A 21,950-nucleotide genomic window follows, 5' to 3' on the forward strand; every position below is an offset into this window, starting at 1 on the left:
CGACCTGGGGGTGACGGACAAGTGTGTGTGTGTGTGTGTGTGCACAATGAAAAGAATGCCTGATGTGAAACACACACACACAATAAGTACGACTTCACGTTGCTCCATCATGAGTAAACAGACCTGAACATTGATCTTAATTAGACCTGAAGCAGATATTTTGCAAACACACACACAACTGACTTCATGGAAACTAGTCCGGTGCCAGTTGATTGGATGAATATGTTTCCAGTCAGAATGAACAAACTCGTTAACTGAGCTGAGACAATGATCACAGTTCATGACCACTGGAGAGGAAACAGACTGGACCTGTCACCTGTCAGTCACAGAGCATGACACAAAACCTTTCACATTTATTCCCAACTACAACCCCCCCCCCCCAAATACATATTAGCTGCTGAAGCTAGGTTATCCACATTGTGTAGCGATGACTCCTGAAAAACACCCTTAAACAGAAATGTCTATAAAGTCGAGGCTCCAGTCGGTGAAGACCTCGGCCGTCCTGTGATGTGTGTGTGAGAGAGACAGTCGAGGGACAGGAGAGGACGGGGACGTCTCTGAACTGTAATTGATGATCGTTCAGAAGTTTAGTCTCAGAGCTCAGAGGACAGGAAGCCACATTTGTCCTTGGTCAGCCGCGGCGGCTGCAGGAATCCACCGTGCTCGGAGGATTTGCATACATTTCCCTGGCTGCCGGCGCTTCCTCTCACCGTTGCTTTGCCTGATGCTCCCCGGGGAAATCTGCAGCCGCACAAGGCCACAGTACAGTAGAACCCCCCCCGAGCAAAGAATAACAATGGCTCCAAGTTTATTCCACGAATAATATACAATAATAAAACCTTCTGATTTGAATTACATTAAAAACCTGCGATGCAGCCTCTGAAAAGAAGAAGCATGAAACCAAAGTTTAAATAGAAACAACTTTATTCATCTCCATGATAAAAGTTAAGGAAACTCACACACGTCAAACTCTTAAACGCACAGTTTGTCCACGGATCGTCACACACACACACGTTCCTTCCAGTATTTCAAAATGATGCAAACAGAATGAGCTGTGACACCAGGAGACAGTGACTGGTTTCCTCTGGATTCAACAGAGAAAAGGACGTGAACCACGACAGTGAACAGAGAACACAGCGATTCCATCTCTTCACTTCCAGAACACGAATATTGATGAAATAAGTCCCGACACTGAATGAGTGGTTAACGATTCAAAATCAAACCGCGTTTCATACTAATACTGATCGAGCTGCATTAAAAACATAATAAAGATTCACAGGCAGTCATTTTGTCGGTGCAGCTACAGGACATCGTAGTGACATGGAGCTGCAGTAAAACATAATGATCAAATCGTTTCAACACTATAATGTCGTTGTGAAGCAGGTTGACTTTTCATTTGAAACTCCTCACATGAGGCATTCTGTTGACGGATGATTAAAACTGATTTAAACAGTTTTGTGATAACACATCATTAATTAGAGCATTTCACTCTCTGCTGTGTTAATGTTTCCTCACGAAGTCTGATCCGAGGCAAACTGACTCCAGTCACACAAACCCACAGGGCTGTTCTCTTGCTGAAAAATATGTTGACCCTTTGAATATTTCATCCAAAAATATATATATAGGCAGGTATGTACAATATTATTATTTCATCATCTGTAAACGTTAGGCTCTTAAAAAACTGATCTCGATAAAAGTGGATTTCTTTTAAAAAAGAAAAATAAACCACTGACGCGGTTCTGACTGACGTGAAATAAATAGAGATAAGTTAAAACATATTCACAAGATGGACAAACACAAACTGAGAAACTCGTGAGTGGGTTTGTCTCATTTGTACCGTTCGTTTTATAAAGTTACAAATTCTTGAACTAAAACCAAACCCTGCGCCGCACAACCTGGTTGAGATGGAAACACAGAAAAACACATTTTGGTTGTAAAGTCACATTTCATGAAGGTTCAGTGTTGATGCTCCTCCTCGAGCCATTGCACGGGTTGTGTAGTTTGTAGTGTTAGGAAAGAAAAAAAGTTGAAAATATAGGACTCCATTTCCCAGCGTCCTCTTTGCAGACGTTCAACACAGAGAAAGTTAGTTTCTGTAGTAGTGGGTCGCAGGTTGTTCAGTCGAGAGAAGAACAAGAAGTGTTAAGGCCCAGGCTGGAGTGAGTGTGTGTCTGTTTGTGTGTGTGTCTACTTCTGCTCCACCGGTGCTCCCTCTTCTTTGGGCGGAGGCTCTAAGTAAATGGGGGTGACACTGGCTGGTTTCTTCACACTGATGGGGACAGAAGGACAGTCAGAGACAGACAGTGGACAGGAAGATCGTGAGAGTGGGACACACTTGTATTTGGTGCTGAGGGGAGGGGCTTGAGTGATTTTGGTTTGGGCCTCGAGCCATTTGTTGTTGTGACGGATGCTAGTGAAGATGCTAAGCTAACGTCAACAGACACAGTGACACACCCCCAGTTATCGTCAACAGCCAATTAACCCAATGAGCTAATTAATCCCCTGAAGCTTCATCGTCCACAGAGGGTTAGGTTTCTCTGACGTTAATTGCGCACACTCTTATGATATGTGCAACCACAAGGATTTATTTCAAAAATTAACTTTCTAAATCATTTTCGACTTCATAATTGTGTCTCTATAATCTTTATTGACTGTGTAACGTGTGCAAAGGGGAGAGCGGTATCTAATAATAATACATTGTAATTATCGAGTGCTTTTCATGAAACTCAAAGACACTTTACAACATTAAAAGTTAAACAGTAGCACAATATAAACATAGAAAACATATCATTCAAGTCATTCTAAATACTTCTTAGAACCTGGTAATGTCGGGGCAGTCACGGATGTCTCCTCATTTGGAGTTAGCACACAAAGTTTAATTAACCCCTTGTGGACGAATGTTTTGAATTCGCCTCAAACCCAATTCCGGTCTTAATGCCGCCGAAGTGACGATAGTACCTGATGGTGCAAATACTACACATACCAAGGAAGGTATTGGAAGCACTCTGCCGCCATCTAGTGGTCGGAGTGGAAAATACATACTAGCCCCTTTCCTAAGCATGTTGTATTTATTGCGTTTTTATGTTATTGTGTTTTTATGTCCTATGTTCATTGTATGCACCAATTACCAGAGCAAATTCCTTGCAGGTGGAAACCTAGTTGGCAATAAAATACTTCTGATTCTGATTGGGAATGTGTGAAATTAATTCACACATTAAGGGGTTAAAGCGTTACTCACGAGTATGGAGAGATGGGCGTGGCCACCACCAGGACATGATTCCTCTTCCTGAAGAGCCTCCACATGCCTCGGTGGTTCCCTCGTACATCCAGGTCCCAAACATGGAGGCACTGAACAGAGGACAGAAGGTTCTGTATCATCCTGTTCCTCACGAGGATTAATCTCATCAGCACCTACCACGTCTGAATAAATCTAGAATTCACACTGCAACAACACGGCTCCTCATTCAAACTGTGAAACATCCCGACCACCGGTTTGTACCTTGGCAAGTTCGGTCCAGGTGGACGTGTCCGTCTCCGACTCCATCTTAATGAACATGACGTAGACCTTCCCCTCGGAGTCCGGGAGGAACGAGTCCTCACACGGGTTCTTACTGTGGTCCAGCACCTCCGCTTCCCTGAAATCACACAAACAATTACAAACATCCTCCATTACTGTAGATTTAATAAATCGTAAACATCGACAGACTCAGAACATTAAGTCTCTCTCACTTCAACAGATTCAGGATTTCCACTTCATACGCATCTTTCTTTAAGCTGTGAAGAAAAAGTGAAATAAAATACATCAGGACTTTTTCTCTTTGAACTGGTTTTCAGATAATATTTGAGAGCTCATGGTGTGAAACCAGGACGAGTCCACTTCCTGCACGTACACACCCGTCAACGTTCTTCAGCTGCACGTTGGGAACAGTGTTGAACTTGTGTTTCTTAAAATAAACCTCCTGCACGACAGAGAAGACGGAGAGAGAACAACACAATCAGGCAACTGATGAGAAACAAATCAGAAATTTATATAATCCTCGGATTTTACAACAAGATAAGATGTCAGCTTCATGTTCAGCTGAGAAAAGTAAATATCTTAATAGAGAATTTGACCATGAATCAAAACTTGTAACGACTGAAATCAGGATTAAGATCAGTGAACCTGGATGTTGACTTTCATATGTTGTTATTATAACTTTAATATAACTTCTACTGGGCTCGTTGTTGTTGTGGTTCATATCTGAAAGTTCTACAGCCAAGGTCCAGAACAGATTTCTCCTCAGATTCTCCGTTGCCAGATCTGAATAAAATCGGTGTAAATTTTCAGTAGTCTGAGCTCAGCTTTAATTTATTGTTTTCATTACAAGCTTTAAGTTTTTTCAGGAACTACTGAGACTTTCCCTGACACTTTTCTTTTCGTGCTTACGTGGAAGTATCCGTTCATGTTGAGGCCGATGATGCCGAAGTGGTAGGAGCGCGACACGTCGGGGATGATGCACTCTCGGCCTTTCCTCTGCTCCGGCATCCGCATCCACATATCCCAGTCCCACAGCTGCAAGACACAAACACACTCAGTTCATATCAACTTCAACACAAACTCACACACAGTTAATGAAAAACATGGAGAAGCACTTTATTTAAAGATCGATTCTGCACCTTCTCAGGTGTCGGCCATTTTGGCTCCAGTTCATCCTTGTAGAGGCTTTTCTTCAGCACCCAGCCGAGGCCGGGCATACTCTCCACTCTGTACAGCAGAGCCGGGTCCTCCGCTGTGTGTTCGTAGCCCTGAAGACAACAACAACAACAACAACAACAGAAGAAGCTCTCAGTGATGCGTGTCTTCAGGAATAAGACTGCTCTATATTAAAAACAGAAGAAGAGAGGCATCCTGTGCTGTCCCCCTCGGTGGACAATGTTAGGTTTCACCCTCTGGTGAGAAAGAAAACCGATAAGTCACCTCATCACTTGCTCTATTGTTAAAGACGCTTGTGTTCAGACATTCAGACGTCGGTTACACAACTCCTAACAGATAAACAGCCTCAAACCCTCATCTCAACTGTAACACAATCAGTTCTCCACCTGATGCTGCTTTCGAAACCATGACTGTGAGGTTCTTATCTATTCATTCAAAGGTGGATGAAACTAAATTCCTGTAAATAATCACGTGATTACAACCAACACGGGGATTTTGTGTGAACATGAAGAAGAGGAGAAGGACGGGTGATGCTGGTGAAGCTGATGAAGCTGGTGAAGCCGAGTGCACTCACCTGGTCGTTCCAGGCGGAGATGCAGTACAGACTGTCGTCCTCATCCAGCAGGTGGACGGTCTGACTCAGAAAACTGAAAGACAAACAACAGGGATGTGAGAACAGACAACAACTGCTGCATCAATGTCAAGAGCAACAATATGAAATATGAAAAATGCCTTTTATAGTAAATGGACAGTGATCATAAACTCCACGACTGATGAATACTTAAAATAACATTTAAAAATTATAGGATCAGTTTTTGTGATGAGTGAAGATAAAGCAACACTATTGAGCAACAGCGCCCTCTTCAGCTTCACATGGGTCTGATGGTATAGTCCCCCTCATTGAACTGAGACACAACTGAACAATGGAACCCATGATCCACGGCTTTCTGAACCAGAGGAGCTGGCGACTCACGTGGTGGAAACACTTTGGTGAAGAGCAATGACCAAGAAATAAAAAACCTGTGTGTTGCTTGTCTATTAGAGCCGACGGCTCAGAGCTGCAGCTTCTACAGCAGCAAACACACAATAACACAACAGAAGAACTCTGAAACCTGTACCACTGTGGATCTACTGCCATCTAGGGGTGACTCCTGCAGCAGGAGGGTAAAATATCAAACTGAGCCCAAAGTCTTCACATCTGAGAAGCTTCTGTCCACAAACTTCACTTGTTTTTTCTTGAATAATGAGACAATAGTCAATCACTTGATTCCTTTTCTGTGAATTCATCAGCTACAGTTGTGAAAAGTGGAGAAATAAACCTGAAGAAGTCGATGGAGACGTCCAGGTCTTCTTCCAGGACAATGGCGTAATTAGCCTCCTGATGAAAATGAACAACATACACATGCTGCGTCAGTGCTAATCTAATATTTACTGAAGCTCACAAGTAAAATGATAAAAGATCTTTGTAAGTTATTAATAGATGATACAACGATAAAGTCAAAAAGCTGTGGTTACAGAGAGGGAGCGACTCACCGGGTGCAGGTTGAAGGTTGCAGTCAGACTGGCCTTGTAGTGCTGCGATGGAGAGAAGAGACAAACTGTTGCTTCTTTACACTGGACCACAAGATGCTTCAGATCTCAGGCTGCATCCACACTTTAGTCTTAGAACTAGAATCCTTTTCTCGCCCCCTCGTTCTCAAGCCCCTCAGAGACTTGTCCAAACACTGATGGACATGTTTTAGTTCTTGGGGACTTCTGGACTGACAGAGATGGAAACTTTTGAAAACAATAACAGTCTCTCACGTTCTCTTCCTGACTCGATCTCATCAGTTATGACCCTTTGACCGATGGTGGTATCGGTAACACAGCGTTTCTTGGCTGCCTTTTGGACGTAGCCTCAGTTACTTTAATCAGCCTGAAGTCATTTCTTGACAGATCAGGTGATAAACCGGAAAACATGAATTCTGGCGTTGTCCCTTCACCTGTGAGACTCTGGCGTTCTTGATGCTGATGGGTGTGTGTTGAACTCCTTTCAGTCCAAACAGCTCGACAACATCCATCGGCTCCTGAGACACACAAACAACACAACCTTCATTAACTTTCAAATATTGAAAGAAACTTGCAACTGACCGCACAAAAGGAAAATCTAACTTCACTGTGAAAAAGGAAACAAAACTATTACCTCATAATATCCATCGATGAAGACGGTGATCATCTGTGGGTTGACACCGTGAGCTGAGAGAAGTGACCTCAGCATTCTGAAAAACACACAACAGACGAACAACACTCAGTTATTTCTGTATCACTGACGTTATGATCTGTTCTAATTCCACAAGAGGGGAGGGGCCACCATCTTTCTTCTGTTTTGACAACAGCCTCTTATCGCTGCTCTCAGCTCAACAAGTTCATTTTCTCAACCATCCATTGAAAATGCAGCAACTAATTCACTAACAGGAACATTAACTGCTGGTTGGTCTCGTTTCACTGCTTTGTTTGAGAGTAAAGCTCCGATGCAGATTATCCATAACTAACCAATAAGAACAAATGTTTCTTTGATGGATGAGTAAAAATCAAAGAATTACATTGAGATCAAAAGTGAAGAATTGATTTATTCTACACGTCTCTTTTAAAACGTATCTCATTAAGTTGTGCGGTCATAATGATTTATAAAAAAGCCTCATCATGTATTTGTACTTTATCTTAGTAATTTGATATTCTGTTTCTACTATTCTTAATTTCTTACAACCTTTTCTCCTTGTTAATGTTAATTTAGAATCAATAACTCGACAAACTACCAGAGGTTCAGAGGATCAAGCAGCTGAAACACAAAACCCTTGATTTGACTCTCTGAAAGTTTCTTTATCAAATGTTGCCACGAATTTGTTTCCCGTCACAGGAAAGAACAAATAAAGCATGAAAAGCTTTTTAGATCCTGTGTCCGGTGAGTGTTGCGCTCTTACCGGTAGAGATAGTTTGGTCTGTTCCCTGCGATCACGGCCACAGGGACACTCAAGACGTTGCTGTTGGGGAACTGGAGGGAGAACGAAAACAGAGTGAGTCCTGTCTCTTCTCACTCACTCACTGTGAATAAAGTTTAATCAACCAAACAGTGAAAAGTCTCATTGTGCGTCTTACAGGGTCGGGGTTGAACTCGATGGGCGCCGGGTCCTTGCAGCTGCAGATGCTGCCGTATCCTTCCACTTTGCTGCAGAACAGCTTCCTCCTCTTGTTCAGCTCAGTGTCGGCCCAATGACACTCTGCCTCTGCAGGGCCGAGGAACACATCGTAGTTCACAACAAGTGCTTTACAACTCTGATCTGAACATCCAACATTCTGCTCCAGCTGTAGCCATCAAAGGGTCAGAGAGCGTCTTTTACATATGCAGAAGAAAGCAGGAGAGTATCCAGGGGCCTGAGAGTAGAATTTCTACGCAGCTCGTTCCCTTCTTCTCGGGGTGAATCACCATGGACCCTAATGCTGAACGGCTAACCTGCTCATAAAGAACCTCCAGAAAGGTTCTGAAACAGGTCCGAACATTGAGACTGCTTCTCACCTTCAGAGGCTGTAAGCTGCACCTCGGTCTTCAGCAGCACCGGGTCTCCCCAGGTGGACAGAGCCGGGGACTTGGAGTGCTTCTCTCCGTAAACTTGACCTGGACGGTGAAATTTGGAAAAACAGATTGTGAGACGATGCAAATCTGGATGAATGAGTTTCTGTCAACAATAAAACACTGCTCAGCATTTCTAATACGATTAACCTGAGAATTACTTGTGACTGTTTGAAAGTGAAGATGAACCGATCTACCTCCTTTCTTCACCACCAGCGTCCACATGTCCCTCCAGCTGAGGATGAGCGCCGCCTGACTGCCGAGACTCTTCAGCAGGTTCTTAGCAGCGTCCTTCAGGTGGAACGTGCCCTCGTCCTGCAGATGAAAAATCAAACTCATGAACATTCTCTGTTTGTCACCGGACTGGTTCTTCAGTGGGACAGCAGCGGCGGCTACAGCTGACCTTTATAGTGAAGATGAGAACTCGGCCTCGGGTCACCATGTTGAGGAAGAGGATCATGGCTTCATCCTCGTGAGGCGAGTAGGTGTCAAATATCCTCTTGGCCATGACGTGACCCTGAGGGACACACGGCATAGGACAGGGACTGAGTCATCGCTGCTTTCAGATTAGAAACCACTTGCATCAGAAAGTTTGGTTCCAAAAAAAATTATTTTCCTCCACAGAGCAGATGCTCCCAAAGTGTTTTAGCCTTCGACCCCTGAATAAGTTATTTGTTGACATTAAATGTGAAGAAAACTTAAAGCAGAAGATACGTACAGTTGCCTGGTTGAGAACGATCACGTGGATTCCTCTGCCTTGTTCCCGCATGTCGTCCTCCAGAACCTGCAGGAGACAAATACACATGATTCACCTGCACATAACAGAGGCAGCTTCAACCAACCTGATTTAAAGATTTAGAGACAATCAATCAAACTCACCGTTGTTCCATCCACTGCCATGTAGACCTTGGAGCGGCTGGAGTACACCTCGATGTCCAGGACCTTGCGTCCGCTGGCTGGACGGCGTGGCGTCTCCATGTTTGGTACAGCGTCTTCTACAGGAGCACAAGTCCACAATGAGGTTCTCGACAGTCAATACGGTTTCAGGTGTGTTGATTAGCTACACAACACACGTGTGATGATAACGAACAATTAGCAAAGATAAAGAAGCCTCCTTCGGTTGGGTTGGACTTGGTGAAGCCTGAACAGAGGAGAGGAGTAATGATGTGTTTGATATACAGATGTCCATTAGTGGCTGACCTATTGGTTCAGTTTGTTGACTGAAAATTGTAAGTTAATATTTAGCAAAACAGAGAAACACAAAGCTCAACAGCTTTTCTATCCAATTAAAATGCTTCAATGTTTCCAGACTTCAACAGACGGTGCAGAACTTAGTGAGTTTCATGAAGGGATTGCTGTGGATAATGAAATGGGGGGGGGGGGGGGGGGGGGGTTCCCTGATCAGTCCTGAACACGTCTCTCACCATATTCTCGCGCAGCTGCATCCTCATCAGCGACTCGTCTCGTGTCCAGGATCAGTTTGATGTTGACGATGACGGTGATGAGCAGGAACAGCACCGCGGCGGCCTGAGGACAGAAACACGCAGGCTGCTTGTAAACGTGACTCCATCATGTGCAGGCGGGACTCGAACCGGCGTGTTGCCCACTGACCTGGCAGCAGCGGCGGATCGTCCTCTTGTTGGTTAGCTTGTACTTCCAGGTGAGGTACAGGCTCCTCTGCTGCCGCGGGACGAAGGGCTTGGCTCGCGGGTTGGGCGTCCAGGTCTCCATCCTCCCTCCGCCTGCCCTCCTCCACCTGCGGGAGGAGGCCGGGACATGCACCGCTCCGCAGACACCGGGGGGAGCGTCACATCGCCGGCTGAAGACCCACAAACAGCCCGTCAACAGCAGCTGCAGCAGCGGGAGCTAGCGACCGGGTTAAGCTAGCGAGGGCCACCTGCTTGCGTCTGGGACTCGGGGCGACTGTAACTTCCGTTTCCTGTTGTCACGTGTTGTCAGGGATTCGGACATGGACGTTAAACCTCACAGCTCAAAGAAGAACCCACTGAAGTGAACCCGCAGCTAGCTACTACATGCTACATGCTACAGCTCTGTGCGACGACTCACGGCGTCTCTGTCGCAGACAATAACACGTCACTAAGCTCCTCCTCCTCCTTCTTCTTCTCCCCCTCCGGTTGTTTTTTGTAGCTCGTCACTGCCTCCTACAGTACACATGTTACACTACACTACAACAATCCAATTCATTCTGTTGGTTGAATTTGAGTTTTATTTATTGTATTTTATTTCAATATAATGTTACTTATTATTTTCAATGCATTCATTTATTAACTTTATATTGTTATTTATTCAGACTGTACAACCACCTCAGCCCCAGTGGAAGTACACACCCATTATGAACCTCAACTCCTCTTACTCTAAATATTCCTCTGTCTGTCCAACACAATAGTTCATGGGCAAATTTCCCGAGTGTGGAACTTATACATAATTTTTTCCATCGTATCTTATTCGAATATACAAAACATCAGTGTAGAACTTATATAGTGGAAATAGAGTTGGCAGATGAGGCTCCACTTCCTCCCACCATCGAGAAATGAAGCCAAACTGTCTTGGATACAAACATTCAACAAGTAATGAGACTGTGTCCTGTTGTATGTATTTGGGATTGCTGTCTCCTTATTTACATGCACCTTATAGTAATAACACGAATAACTTTATTTTGTGAGGCACTAATTTAAACAAGGTTACAAAGTGCCTCACAAAATAAATGGCAACAAAAAAAAAACAAATGAATAATTTTAAGCACCAAATCCTAACATCTACATAAAACCTTGTTTTGTATATGATTGTCAGGTTTTTGTAATTGTGTGTAGTTTGTTTTGTTTGCTAATAGCTGTGGATTGCGTAAATTCTGTATTTTACAATAATATTGCTGTTTCATTATGTACAGTGTTTGTGAGTGGTCACGTGACCTGTGTTTCCAGGTGTGTTCGTATGGACGAGGGTTAAAACTGAATCAGAGCCCAAACGCTTGTGTGGACAGGGATCATAGTCCTCTGGAGGTTACCCTTGAAGGATTATCTGCGCTCCTGCAGACGTTTGGTCCTGGAAACCAAAGTCAAAATCCAGCACATGTTTTCTGTCCACGGCAGCATAAAGGTTGAACATTAATGATTTTATGACGCTGCACCCAAAGACGCAGTGAACACAAAGAGCAGAAAACACAGAGAAAACGTCTGAGTCGTGCTGGACCATGAGGTGAGTCAGTGCTCAGTTTTATAGTCGTATCTATAATCAATAACATTAATATGTTAAATACTATGGATCCAAAGTTACTGCCTCATACGCTTTTCTCTCTTAACATTGCTCTTCATTTTTATATTATTCATTCTGTTCTTCTGTCCTTCACTCCTCTCTCTTCAGTTTCATTCCCTTCTGCTCCACCTTGCGTTTTTCTTGATCTACGCCCTCCTTCATTATAGCCACTTATGTTTCTGGAGCACAGCTGGTCTGCTCCTTCTTACTTCCTCTATTCTTTATTTATTCCTTTCTTTTCAGTTCCCTTTCCTCTCTTTATTCCCCATAGTCCTTTCTGTCTCACCCTCCTTTTCCTCTTGCTGAGACATATACCCTCTCTTTCTCTCCCTGTTACTTAATCTCCCTTTTTTCCTCCTGTCCCACCTTTGAGCCCCTTTTCTTTAATGCCTGCTTACTTTCTTCCCTCCCTTATTTTACAGAAAGTGAACAGTTGTTAATGCGTAAGTTGGCTTTAGCAACAAAAACATAAACGTGACACCTGTAAGATATGCGTTTCCTCATCTGTTCCTCTTTCAGTCTTCCCTTCCTTCCCCTTCATTTGTTGTAAGTTCATTTTCCTCCTCCAGTTTTTTAGCTCCTTTGGTCTACACTCCTCCAGATGTCCTTCCATCCTTCATTTATATAATCTATATTTTCATTCATCCACTCCTCTCTTCTTATTCACTTGAGATGTTTTCACACATGAACACATAAATGGCATAAAAATACACAATAAAACTTTTAAACTAACAATTTAGTAGCACTTAAATAAAGCACTTTGTAGGTTTGCTTCATTTTTCAGGTTACTTTCTTGATTCTTGTTGTTCTGGGTCTGTACCAGAACAACAAGTGCACCCCGAATGCACTTAAAATAAGTGCATTCGGGGTTGAATGCACTTATTTTAAGTCGCTTTGGATAAAAGTGTTAGCTAATTGAAATGTAATGTAATGGACTATGGCCCACTGTATTGCACTTCTTAGTTTAGACACTAGGTGGCGCCCAACTCACCCCTGACCTGCCAGCTATCCATACTAACCCTAACCCCCCCACCCTGAGCGATGCCATTGAGGCGCACTGTCAACAGTCCGCTCCAGGGCACGGGGGCGTGGCGGCTTGAGTGGCCAAGACCTTCGTATTTTTTTCTGTATGTGGCTCTCGGAATAAAAAGTTTGGACACCCCTGGTATAGGCTGTGCCGAGAAGGAACCTTGGATCCTCTGGGATGGAAGGACGCATTTGAAAAGCCACTTGCTTTGAATTTCCCAGACATTTTCCTGCTGTATTCGTTAAGATTTGAGGTATTTTGATTACCACCGCAACAAACCAGGCAGAATTGTTCTGTAATCCATTTCTCTCTTTTTCATTTTTCTTTGAAGTGCAATAATCAATGGAGGCGGGCCCAGCTCAAACTGTGGTCCAGCTGGTGCAGATTCTAGGCAACAGAAAACAAGATGGTTAATTGACTTCCAGGGAATTTGCCTCCAATCAGGCGGCTCCTGGCATCGGCGACATAGGCGGGGCAAAAAATGCCGAGAGGGCGCCACAAGAGGCTGATTGATCATGACAAGATAAATACTTTAACCAAACGCAGTAATGTCACACCACCGTCCTCTGACCCCGGGGACACAATGGAGGCAGAGGCAAAGCAAAGCGCAATGTAACACACCATGTTAATCAATCGGCCTGTTCGCACCGGGAAGCTGAGGGGGGGTGAGGAGCCACAGGCAGCAGGTTCATTCACTCTGCAGTAACTGTAGTGAATGGGGGACACTGCAGCAGCTAGAAGCAAGAAGTTGCTTGGACACACACTAACCATAAGCCTCAATGTGCTAGCATGTTCTGACAACACCAAGGAGGTTCGTACCTCAATTTTTGCCTCATTTTACCCTAATGTTAGATTCATTTTTTTAATGTCAAAGTATTGGTTGGAGATATATGTTATAGGTCCCAAAATTGATACCACAGCAACAAAGTATATCTGTAGAATACAGCATGAATGCAGCAGCAGTAACGACACGGAGCATTCAGTTCCACATCCAGACTGCATCTTAATCTAAATTAAACACAATTTCAAGTCCAAGCATTTCTTTGAGTGTAACTGCATTTTTAAGTGCATAAAACATACATTCAATTATTATGGTGTCTCTTTCCTCCAAACATCTTAATACACATCATCACTCATAAAGAAATATAAATATTTACAATATAGACCTATTGAACATTAGCTTATAACTGGTCTTTATAAGGCACAATAACAATACATGAATTACAGAGTCTGTGTGTGTCGGAGCTGAACTACACACTGTAAAGTAAACAATATACTATCGCGACCCGCCTGCAAGACGACGTGCAGGTAAAATAAACACCTGTACAGGCGAATGTAGCCCCGCCCACCTAGTGCGCGAGTGTCTCTCCTCACTGCCCAGCGGAGTTTCTCAGTTTTACCAGTCAACACGTCTCAATGACACCCGTGGTGATCAAGCGAGGCTTTAGTAGCTAACGTAGGAGACTCTCACCCACTACTAACCTGGAGAGTACAGGATGGAAGCAGCAGCAGGAACGACACGGAGCATTCAGGTCCTCATCCAGACTGCACCTGACAGTACGGGTGAAACTGCTCCGGTGCCAAACGTTCCTCCTGAGTGCTGCTATCATTTACTGATTTCTCTAATGAAACTACTTAAATTACTGTCAGAGTAGTTAAATACAATATTTTTTGCCAAACCACATAGAGAAGGGGGCGCCAAAAACTCTGCCTAGCAATTTTTTTAATTTTTTGCTAGGCAGAGTTTTTGGCGCCCCCCTCTGAGTGGCGCCCTAGGCAACCGCCTATGTTGCCTGTAGGAAAGACCGGCCCTGTCCGCAGACGCCTCTCACAAGGAACGAGTCTCACAGTTCTCTTACAAGGAAACTGAAAATTAGTTTTCAATAAAAACAGCTCTAATAATAGTCCAGGAACTGAAAGCTAATTTGTCTGAGACACACCTTGGATCCGTGCCATGCAGAACCTGAACGCAGCTAAGGGTGGGGGAACATAATTAACCTGTAAAGTCACAAGTGACAAGGAAATGGTAATAAATCATTTCCATGGAAGAGCACAAGTGACAAGGACATGGTAATAAATGAGCCAATATGAAATTTCGCCTAGGGCTCCAACATGACTCCAAGAAACTGTTAGGCACTTTCACATTCTACTTAATAAAATCCTGAGGCTGATGTGGTGTTGACAGACATAGTTTAGAGAAAATGTTCCTTCTTTGGTAAAAATCTGTCATAAAAATCTCAGGCCAGACTCAAACAAAGAGCAACACCTGACACCTGTGCTTGGGAGGAGTCTTGAGCTGTGCCTGCACGGCACACCGAACCGGATTAAACACAGACTAAAGAATAAATCATGCAAATAAAATTGGGCACAGCAAACCAATCAAACTCAATAGTGCAGAAGCTGATCATCCTGGCTGCAGGTCTCATTACGTATCCATGTGACTTGGACATTAGAGTTCTCACAAACAGAACCTCCAGAAAATTCAAGGGAAATATCCCGACTTCAGTGAAGGTATGAAAGCAGCTTTACTGTTTCTTCTCTCCTCTGCTTCCTTCTTTGCTCCACATGAAATGAACCTGCACACAACACGCCAGAGAGCTCATTATATCACTGTGATTTAATAATCCTCACTTTCCTTCTCCATCAGGGCTGCTCAGAGTGACACGGCACTGGAGGCCAGACTGGGGGCGCTGCAGTGCCACTTCACCTGGGATCTGGACCCCGGCAGGTCCAAACTTTTCACTATCAGGGACAAGCTGCAGGACATCGGCACAGAGGAAGGATACAAGTGGCTGGGACACATTTACAACCTGCAGGGGTTCGTCCACTTCCAGCTGGGCTCCACTGAAGAAGCCAGGAGTTTCTTCAGCAGAGCCGCGGAGGCCTTCAGGCAGATTAGAAACAGTGTCTCCGAGGAGGGTCCCTGGCTGGTGGTGACCTACGGGAACCAGGCCTGGCTGCACCATCACCAGGGAGAACTAGCAGAGAGTCGGGCTTGTCTGTCAAAGATCGACGGCCTGATGACTGAAGATCCATCGCAGGACGAGCTGCACCCGGAGATCTGCGCTGAGAAAGCCTGGACTCTGATGAAGTTCAGCAGAGAACAGAAGCTTCTGGCTGCTGATTACTTCCAGAGAGCCATCCGGATGCAGCCGGATGTGGTGGAGTGGCAGACCAGCCACGTGTTAGCGTTAGCAAACACCTTTAAACACTCCAACCTGAGGGCGGACATCTGGGAGAAAATGAAAATCGCAAAGGATCACGATCCAGAGAACCTGTACCTCGCTGCTCTCTACCTTGAGGCATGCGCCAAGAAAGGACAAAAAGTAAAAGATGAAGCTCATGCGTTGGCCCAGAGGGTTTTGAGAAAGCCTGTTAGCAGCTACAGTGGAATCAAACCACTACTAAGGCTGTACTCAACCTACGTATCTATGGATGAGGCTATTGATTTGGCCGAGGGGGCTCTGGAGAGGCATCCAGACGAGCGCTACCTGAAAAGATGTGCTGCAATATGTTACAAAAGGAAACTCATTCTGGACAGGGACAGTCCCCTGGAGCACTGCATGGTCGACCGAGCCATTAGTCTCTACAGGGAGGTGATTTCTCTTTACCCTGATTCTTCACTCAAAAGAAGAATATCTCTTGCCACCATATACGCACAGTCAGATCACAGCCAGGCGGCCGCTGAGCAGATTTACGAGGAGCTGCTCGACAGTGACCTGGACCCTAAAGGGGCACAGATCCTCTACAGCTGCTACGCAAAGCATTTACATTTCATACAAAAGGAGAGCCACAGGTCGATAGAGTACCACATGAAGGCAGCAGCAATACCACATCAGTCTTTCTATCGTGACAACAGCATCAGTATTCTCGAGCGGATTAGAGACAGAAACAGAAACAGGATGTGCACAGAAATAGGGGAGTTTTTGGCAAACCTGAAAATATAACAGCCTTAATAAAGAAGAGGGGATGTTAAATACAACAGTTTCTCAAGTTGTTCCTCTAACCATTCTTCCCACTGTCCTCAACCAAAACATTTTATTTTGATGAAACACCTAATCCACTACATCAGTGGTTCTCAACTGCGCTTGCTTCGGGACCCACCATCACCCCTTAATGACAAGCCTCGACCCAAATCAAGGAACTTTTTCAACTTCTCAAATTTATTCAATGAAAAGATAGTATAGAATATCACAGTATGCCAACAGAAAAAAAGAGTTAAATGATGAACCAAAATGACCAGCAGGTGGCGATGCCAGAGAGGGAAATATTCCCTTTTACACTCAATTAGCTGCATTTTAATTAAAAACCCAAAGGGGCATATTAATGACACAAGGTCATACAACATACATAACAATTCAGTAACTTCAGCCTTTTCAGACTCAACAGTGCTTTCATACACAAACATGAAATAAAAAAGTCTGAGAAGTAGTTTAAAAACGAGCCTGAGCTGAGAATACTCACTCACTGAATCCATAACAAACAACTAAACTGATCCTAGTCACACTTCTTAACAATTACTGTTAATGAGTGTGAACAGACGGCACCCCACTGGATAACAAACCCTCTCCCATTTATTTTGCCCACCCACTGAATAGGGGTTCGCAACCCACCAGTTGAGAATCACTGCAGCACATGGGAACAGTCGATGAGACAAACTCATCAAATCATTAATATCAGAGGAACTGACGGAATAAAGTCATTAGCATGTACCAGCGGCAGAACATTCTAACTTCTACTGTAAAAATTAAATAAAGCTGTTGTTCAAACAACGTGGTTTTTCTCCTGATAACAGTAGAACAGTTTTGATCGCCCTTTTGATCTAAACTTACAGTTGTGTTTTATGGTTTCAAGGTCCACTGAAGTGAAATGATTCATTGGCCAATCGATTAGGTATAATCTGTGCACTTCTGAAAATGCCATAAAGATGCTGGTTTCCACTGCATTACAATAGTCAACAGCAGACCCACTAAAGAAGCAGGAATTGGGATCTGTCAGTCACACAACTTGTTTTCAGTTTCTTGCCAAATGTGAGTGTTCAGGGTTAACTGCACATCTCACCAGGCCTATTGTGTTTCAATAATGACACCTCAGGGTTGGCTGTAGGCTGATGAAAATATTATGCAAAAACAATGTGAAGTATGTGCGTGGAAAGACACCACCTACCTCCCTGACAAATAGATAAAAGAGAAGTGAGTCAGTAGGTGTGGCGATGCTGCTAAAGAACATCAATGACTACAATATTCTGAATTTGTGCGTCGTGCTAGCTAGCGCTTCGACAGAGACGTTAATAAAAGCTGCATGTTTATTACATGACCCAGGTTGGTGACAGAGAGAGACTGTGCCAGCCTCCTTTCGGGTTTCCAGTTGACAGCCTGTTACTAACTGGGGAGTCTTATTTTGAAAATAGCAGCAGCAGCTAAAAGAAAACCAAACGTCTTGCCCTCACCTGGACTTGAACCCAGAACCACTGGTTCACTGTTCAAGTGATCATCTTTGAATGTTGACCAGCAGCTGTGAATGTTCGTAAGCAGTTCCACAGTCTGGCTGTGGGCGGAAACCTCAAACAACCTGCTCTTATTCATAAGCCGTAAATCTTGTCTGTGAAATGAAACACTGTGAGAATCCATCCCAAGACTTTGCCAAACAAACAGAAAGTTAATAAAAGTGACCGTTAGAGCGAGTTAGAAGAGTGTGACTCTGAGCCCGACCTAATTTAACAGCGGCCAATTTTCACACCAAACACAAGTTAAACACCGGTGTCTGGTCACATTAATTAGAGCTGAGGACGTTAATAGAACAGCAGCTTTGTTAATTGACATGTCTGTTTAACTACAACATGTCATTATATCTGATGTGAGTCAAGTCAGCTTTACTGGAAACAGTTCAACCAGTTACAGTAATGTAAAAACCATATTCAAATTTGTCCTGCCACACTTTCATACTCAACCAAATATGTTTATCTATAGATGTTTCCTCTTTGTTTTGCAACTTTGTTAATAAAAGTGCTATATGAATAACATGTATTATTATTGATTATATAGTTCAGGTACACTGGAGTGTCAGACACATATTAATCAACATATGGATAAATATAAGTAGTAGATTTTCATTATTGATTCAATCCGTGAAGGGTATTTTAAAAAGTTATTATTTATACTAAAGTGAATGATATGAATATTACTTGTGAAAATAATTAGCAATAGAATAATACTAATAATTATTATAATTTATTATTATAAAAGCTATAGTTTGCATTGTGAATTTGTCTTTCACTTGACAAGTGGATCCTGACTTCTCCAGCCAAACCTGTTTGCAGTGGATTCCTGCCAGTCCAGCCGACGTTTCCTCCCCATCATATCACCTTTGAACCAGTTTTCAAACCAGTTTGTGTAATATTCTCACAGCTGCTGCCCAAAAACTATAACTGCTGGGGATTTTCTCTCTGACCTTTATTCATTTGTTATGGAATTAATTCTGTAATATTCAAAAGTTTTTTCTGCAAATCGTTCAAAGATGGAACGATGCCTGAGATCAGGTTCAGGCAGCTAACTGGAGCTGCGCTTCTCCGATCATGTGACAGACATAATGTGACCTCACCCTCCATAACCATCTACAATACACACCCACCTCATTAGGTCGCCTATTGCTGCCCCCCCCAGCAATAGGCGAATAGGGGGGGGGGGGGGGGGTGTTCAAGTATCTGTTCATCACTCCCATCATTCCTGTGTAATCACATGAGGGAGTGATTAAGTTGGAGCCGTGACGCAAATATCTAAACCTGTTCTACTGCTCGTTTGAACGTGAGTTGACTGATTGAAATACACTTCAGTTCAAAAATGTAATAAAAAAAAGTCTCTAAAAAACTGTTCTAGTGTCGATAAATTACTTCAAGTAGACAATAACCCATGTGGTGAGTTTGTTTTTCTCTAATACATCAACAGTTCCAGAGGAAAGGTGAAAAGTTCAAATCGAGGTGTCAGTGTTCTTCAACTGGTAATGACTCATCAAGGTGTGGCACCGTCCTCTGCTGATTTAAGTTACAATAAATACTGCATGATGGAGTCCACTCAACATTCTTCTTAATGATGCCATAAATAAACATGACTTAATACCCAGCTGCAAAGAATCTGAGCATTAATGACAAGTACAATAGATAAAGTCACTTATTTTTGTTATCACATTGAAAATGACCTGAATGTGATTTTTCTTTCGTTGTCCTTGAGTCAAGTTGATTCACATAGAAATCAAATCTGGGTCTTTCTTGTCAAAGGAAACAGATTCTTGTGTAAGCCGTGCTGCCGTCGACACCTTTACACTATTGCTCTATTCACAGCTAAATCTGATAAGAGATCTGATTGGTTTTGTTGTTTTTCAAAATGTCAATGTCCCAATCTACAACAACCACTACCCCAACGACAACTTCAACAACGACTACCCCAACAACAACAACCACTACTCCAATTACAGCAGCCCCTGCCCCAATTATACTGCAACCACATCTACAACAACCTCGACACAGGCAGCTACAACTACAACAACCACTGCCAGTGATGCCAGTGACACAGATTATAAAATACTTACTTAGTAAAAGGGGATAGGGTCTGGGCGAAGTTAAAGTGAGCTAAGTCAGCACCAATGATATAGACACACACACGCAAAACTTTAAACTTTGTTCAATTTATTTACCTTCATTTAACATAAAAATTAAAAGCTTCACAGGAACATTGTCACTGGGCATTTCTTCACAAATCTGTGTTTATATTTGAAGTGGACTGAATACTGTTATACATTTGATCTTATTTAACTTTTTTTTGAAAACTGTACAACTATCATACATTCTTTAAAAATAGTATAATAATGAATCCTTGCATTAATAAACTATTAAATGTTTTTTTTAACTCAAATATTGATGCCAATGTGACTCAGTACAGGTGCGAGATTCTAATCAAATCAAATCAAATAAATTATTTTAACTCTCTTGTTAATTTTTTATTTATTTATAGCCTTTTTTTGTCATGTTGAAAGTGAGGGAAAAAACTTTTGTAGATTGTTATGTGAGGTTAATAAACTCAACCATCGTAAAATCAGTCACATATTTAGCTTGTCGTCATACTTGAAAATACAGAGTGACAGTAAAAATCTCATCTGGATAAATAATTATACACTGTTGTCAAAACACGAGACAATTCAGACGGTACCATCCAATATCCTATCAATCCATTATCTCCGCAGCTTATCCTTTAGGAGGTGAGGCTTGTTGTGGGAAACTGTTTTAGTTTTCTTTTCTTTATGATTTATGATGAGGTGAGGCTTGCATATATATATATATATATTTAACCCTTGTTGTGTAACCCCCCTGTAAGACTAGGTGACAAGAGAGAGACTGACAAAAGACAACAAGCTAAAACATAACCAAATTTGAGGAAGTGAAGAAGTATGATTTGCATTATTGCTCCCCTTTAATAACACTCCATGAGGTGTTCTGACACACACAAACATTTTTTGACCGAGGCAAAAACAATTTCATACATGTGACCAGTGTTTGTATGTTATATCTATCTATCTATCTATCTATCTATCTATCTATCTATCTATCTATCTATCTAGATACATATTGATGTCTGGATACTTAAATGATCCTGAAAGAAATGTAGGTCTATGTTTTATGCTGTTTGTTTTATTTAAAACACTTTAAATAAAATCTGTATCATCTGTTTTACTCTGTAATTAAATAATAAATGGCTCTTATTTAGCCATAAACCTTTTAATTTAGATTGAGGTTGTTTTTGGCAAGTGATGACTAACAAGCAAGACAATGAAGATCAATAGTTCATTAAAAAATGTCTTTTAATAAACTTTGCTGCTCATTAGAGGGTTTTGATACAAAAATACAATAATATTAAGTTTTTGTCCATTTATAACCGATGACAGGAAAAGTGCAATATTAAAAAAATTATTAAGATTCAAGTATCCTTTTTTTCTGTGAACAAAGGACAGGGGAAAGTAGCAGCAATAAAAACAAACAAAGAAAACAACACTTTCCCTCAACAAGAAGAAAAGAAGAGGATTTGTCCGTAGTCTATAGAGTTTGTTGCAAGTTGCCACTAGATGAAGCTACATGTCAGTTTATTCAAACTGAGGGAAGTTAGCATCACACACACACACACACACACACACACACACACACACACACACACACACACACACACACACACTCACTCGCCCGCTCCTGATACTTCATGACGGCCTGATACGAGGATGTTTTAAAAATTATTGTGACTTAGTCAACCACCAACATTTTCGTCTCGTCTCGTCAACGAAAATTAAAATAGATTTCGTCATAGTTT

At 42.6% G+C, this 21,950-nt stretch overlaps 2 protein-coding genes across 2 annotated transcripts; one reads left to right on the forward strand and one right to left on the reverse strand.

Moving 5' to 3' along the window:
- Positions 1 to 906: 906 nt before the first annotated feature.
- pomgnt1 (protein O-linked mannose N-acetylglucosaminyltransferase 1 (beta 1,2-)) lies at positions 907 to 10,387 on the reverse strand. The gene is made up of 21 exons (XM_062395751.1): positions 9,912 to 10,387; positions 9,725 to 9,827; positions 9,180 to 9,295; positions 9,019 to 9,084; positions 8,704 to 8,817; positions 8,498 to 8,615; positions 8,247 to 8,345; positions 7,829 to 7,956; positions 7,654 to 7,724; positions 6,876 to 6,951; positions 6,676 to 6,759; positions 6,227 to 6,268; positions 6,013 to 6,071; positions 5,268 to 5,340; positions 4,657 to 4,785; positions 4,427 to 4,552; positions 3,895 to 3,959; positions 3,730 to 3,774; positions 3,500 to 3,635; positions 3,239 to 3,348; positions 907 to 2,269 (listed from the first exon to the last, which is right to left on the reverse strand). Exons 1-21 carry the CDS (start codon positions 10,029 to 10,031, stop codon positions 2,188 to 2,190), a joined length of 1,962 nt encoding a protein of 653 aa, XP_062251735.1. The 5' UTR covers positions 10,032 to 10,387; the 3' UTR covers positions 907 to 2,187.
- An 873-nt stretch (positions 10,388 to 11,260) lies between these two features.
- On the forward strand, positions 11,261 to 18,612 carry LOC133960952 (interferon-induced protein with tetratricopeptide repeats 1B-like). The gene is made up of 2 exons (XM_062395844.1): positions 11,261 to 11,516; positions 15,248 to 18,612. The coding sequence occupies exons 1-2, from the start codon at positions 11,512 to 11,514 to the stop codon at positions 16,545 to 16,547; spliced, it is 1,305 nt and encodes a 434-aa protein (XP_062251828.1). The 5' UTR covers positions 11,261 to 11,511; the 3' UTR covers positions 16,548 to 18,612.
- Positions 18,613 to 21,950: the final 3,338 nt, after the last annotated feature.

The sequence above is a fragment of the Platichthys flesus genome, chromosome 9 (assembly GCF_949316205.1).
Source record: "Platichthys flesus chromosome 9, fPlaFle2.1, whole genome shotgun sequence".
NCBI lineage: Eukaryota > Metazoa > Chordata > Actinopteri > Pleuronectiformes > Pleuronectidae > Platichthys > Platichthys flesus.

Excerpts from the sequence above, each read along its gene's own strand:
- pomgnt1 (XM_062395751.1), bottom strand. The coding sequence starts at position 10,031 with ATGGAGACCTGGACGCCCAACCCGCGAGCCAAGCCCTTCGTCCCGCGG. Across the intron at positions 7,957-8,246 it reads GCAGCTTACAGCCTCTGAAG|AGGCAGAGTGTCATTGGGCC; the intron begins GTGAGAAGCAGT and ends TCGGCCCTGCAG. Across the intron at positions 3,775-3,894 it reads CAGCTGAAGAACGTTGACGG|CTTAAAGAAAGATGCGTATG; the intron begins GTGTGTACGTGC and ends TTTTCTTCACAG.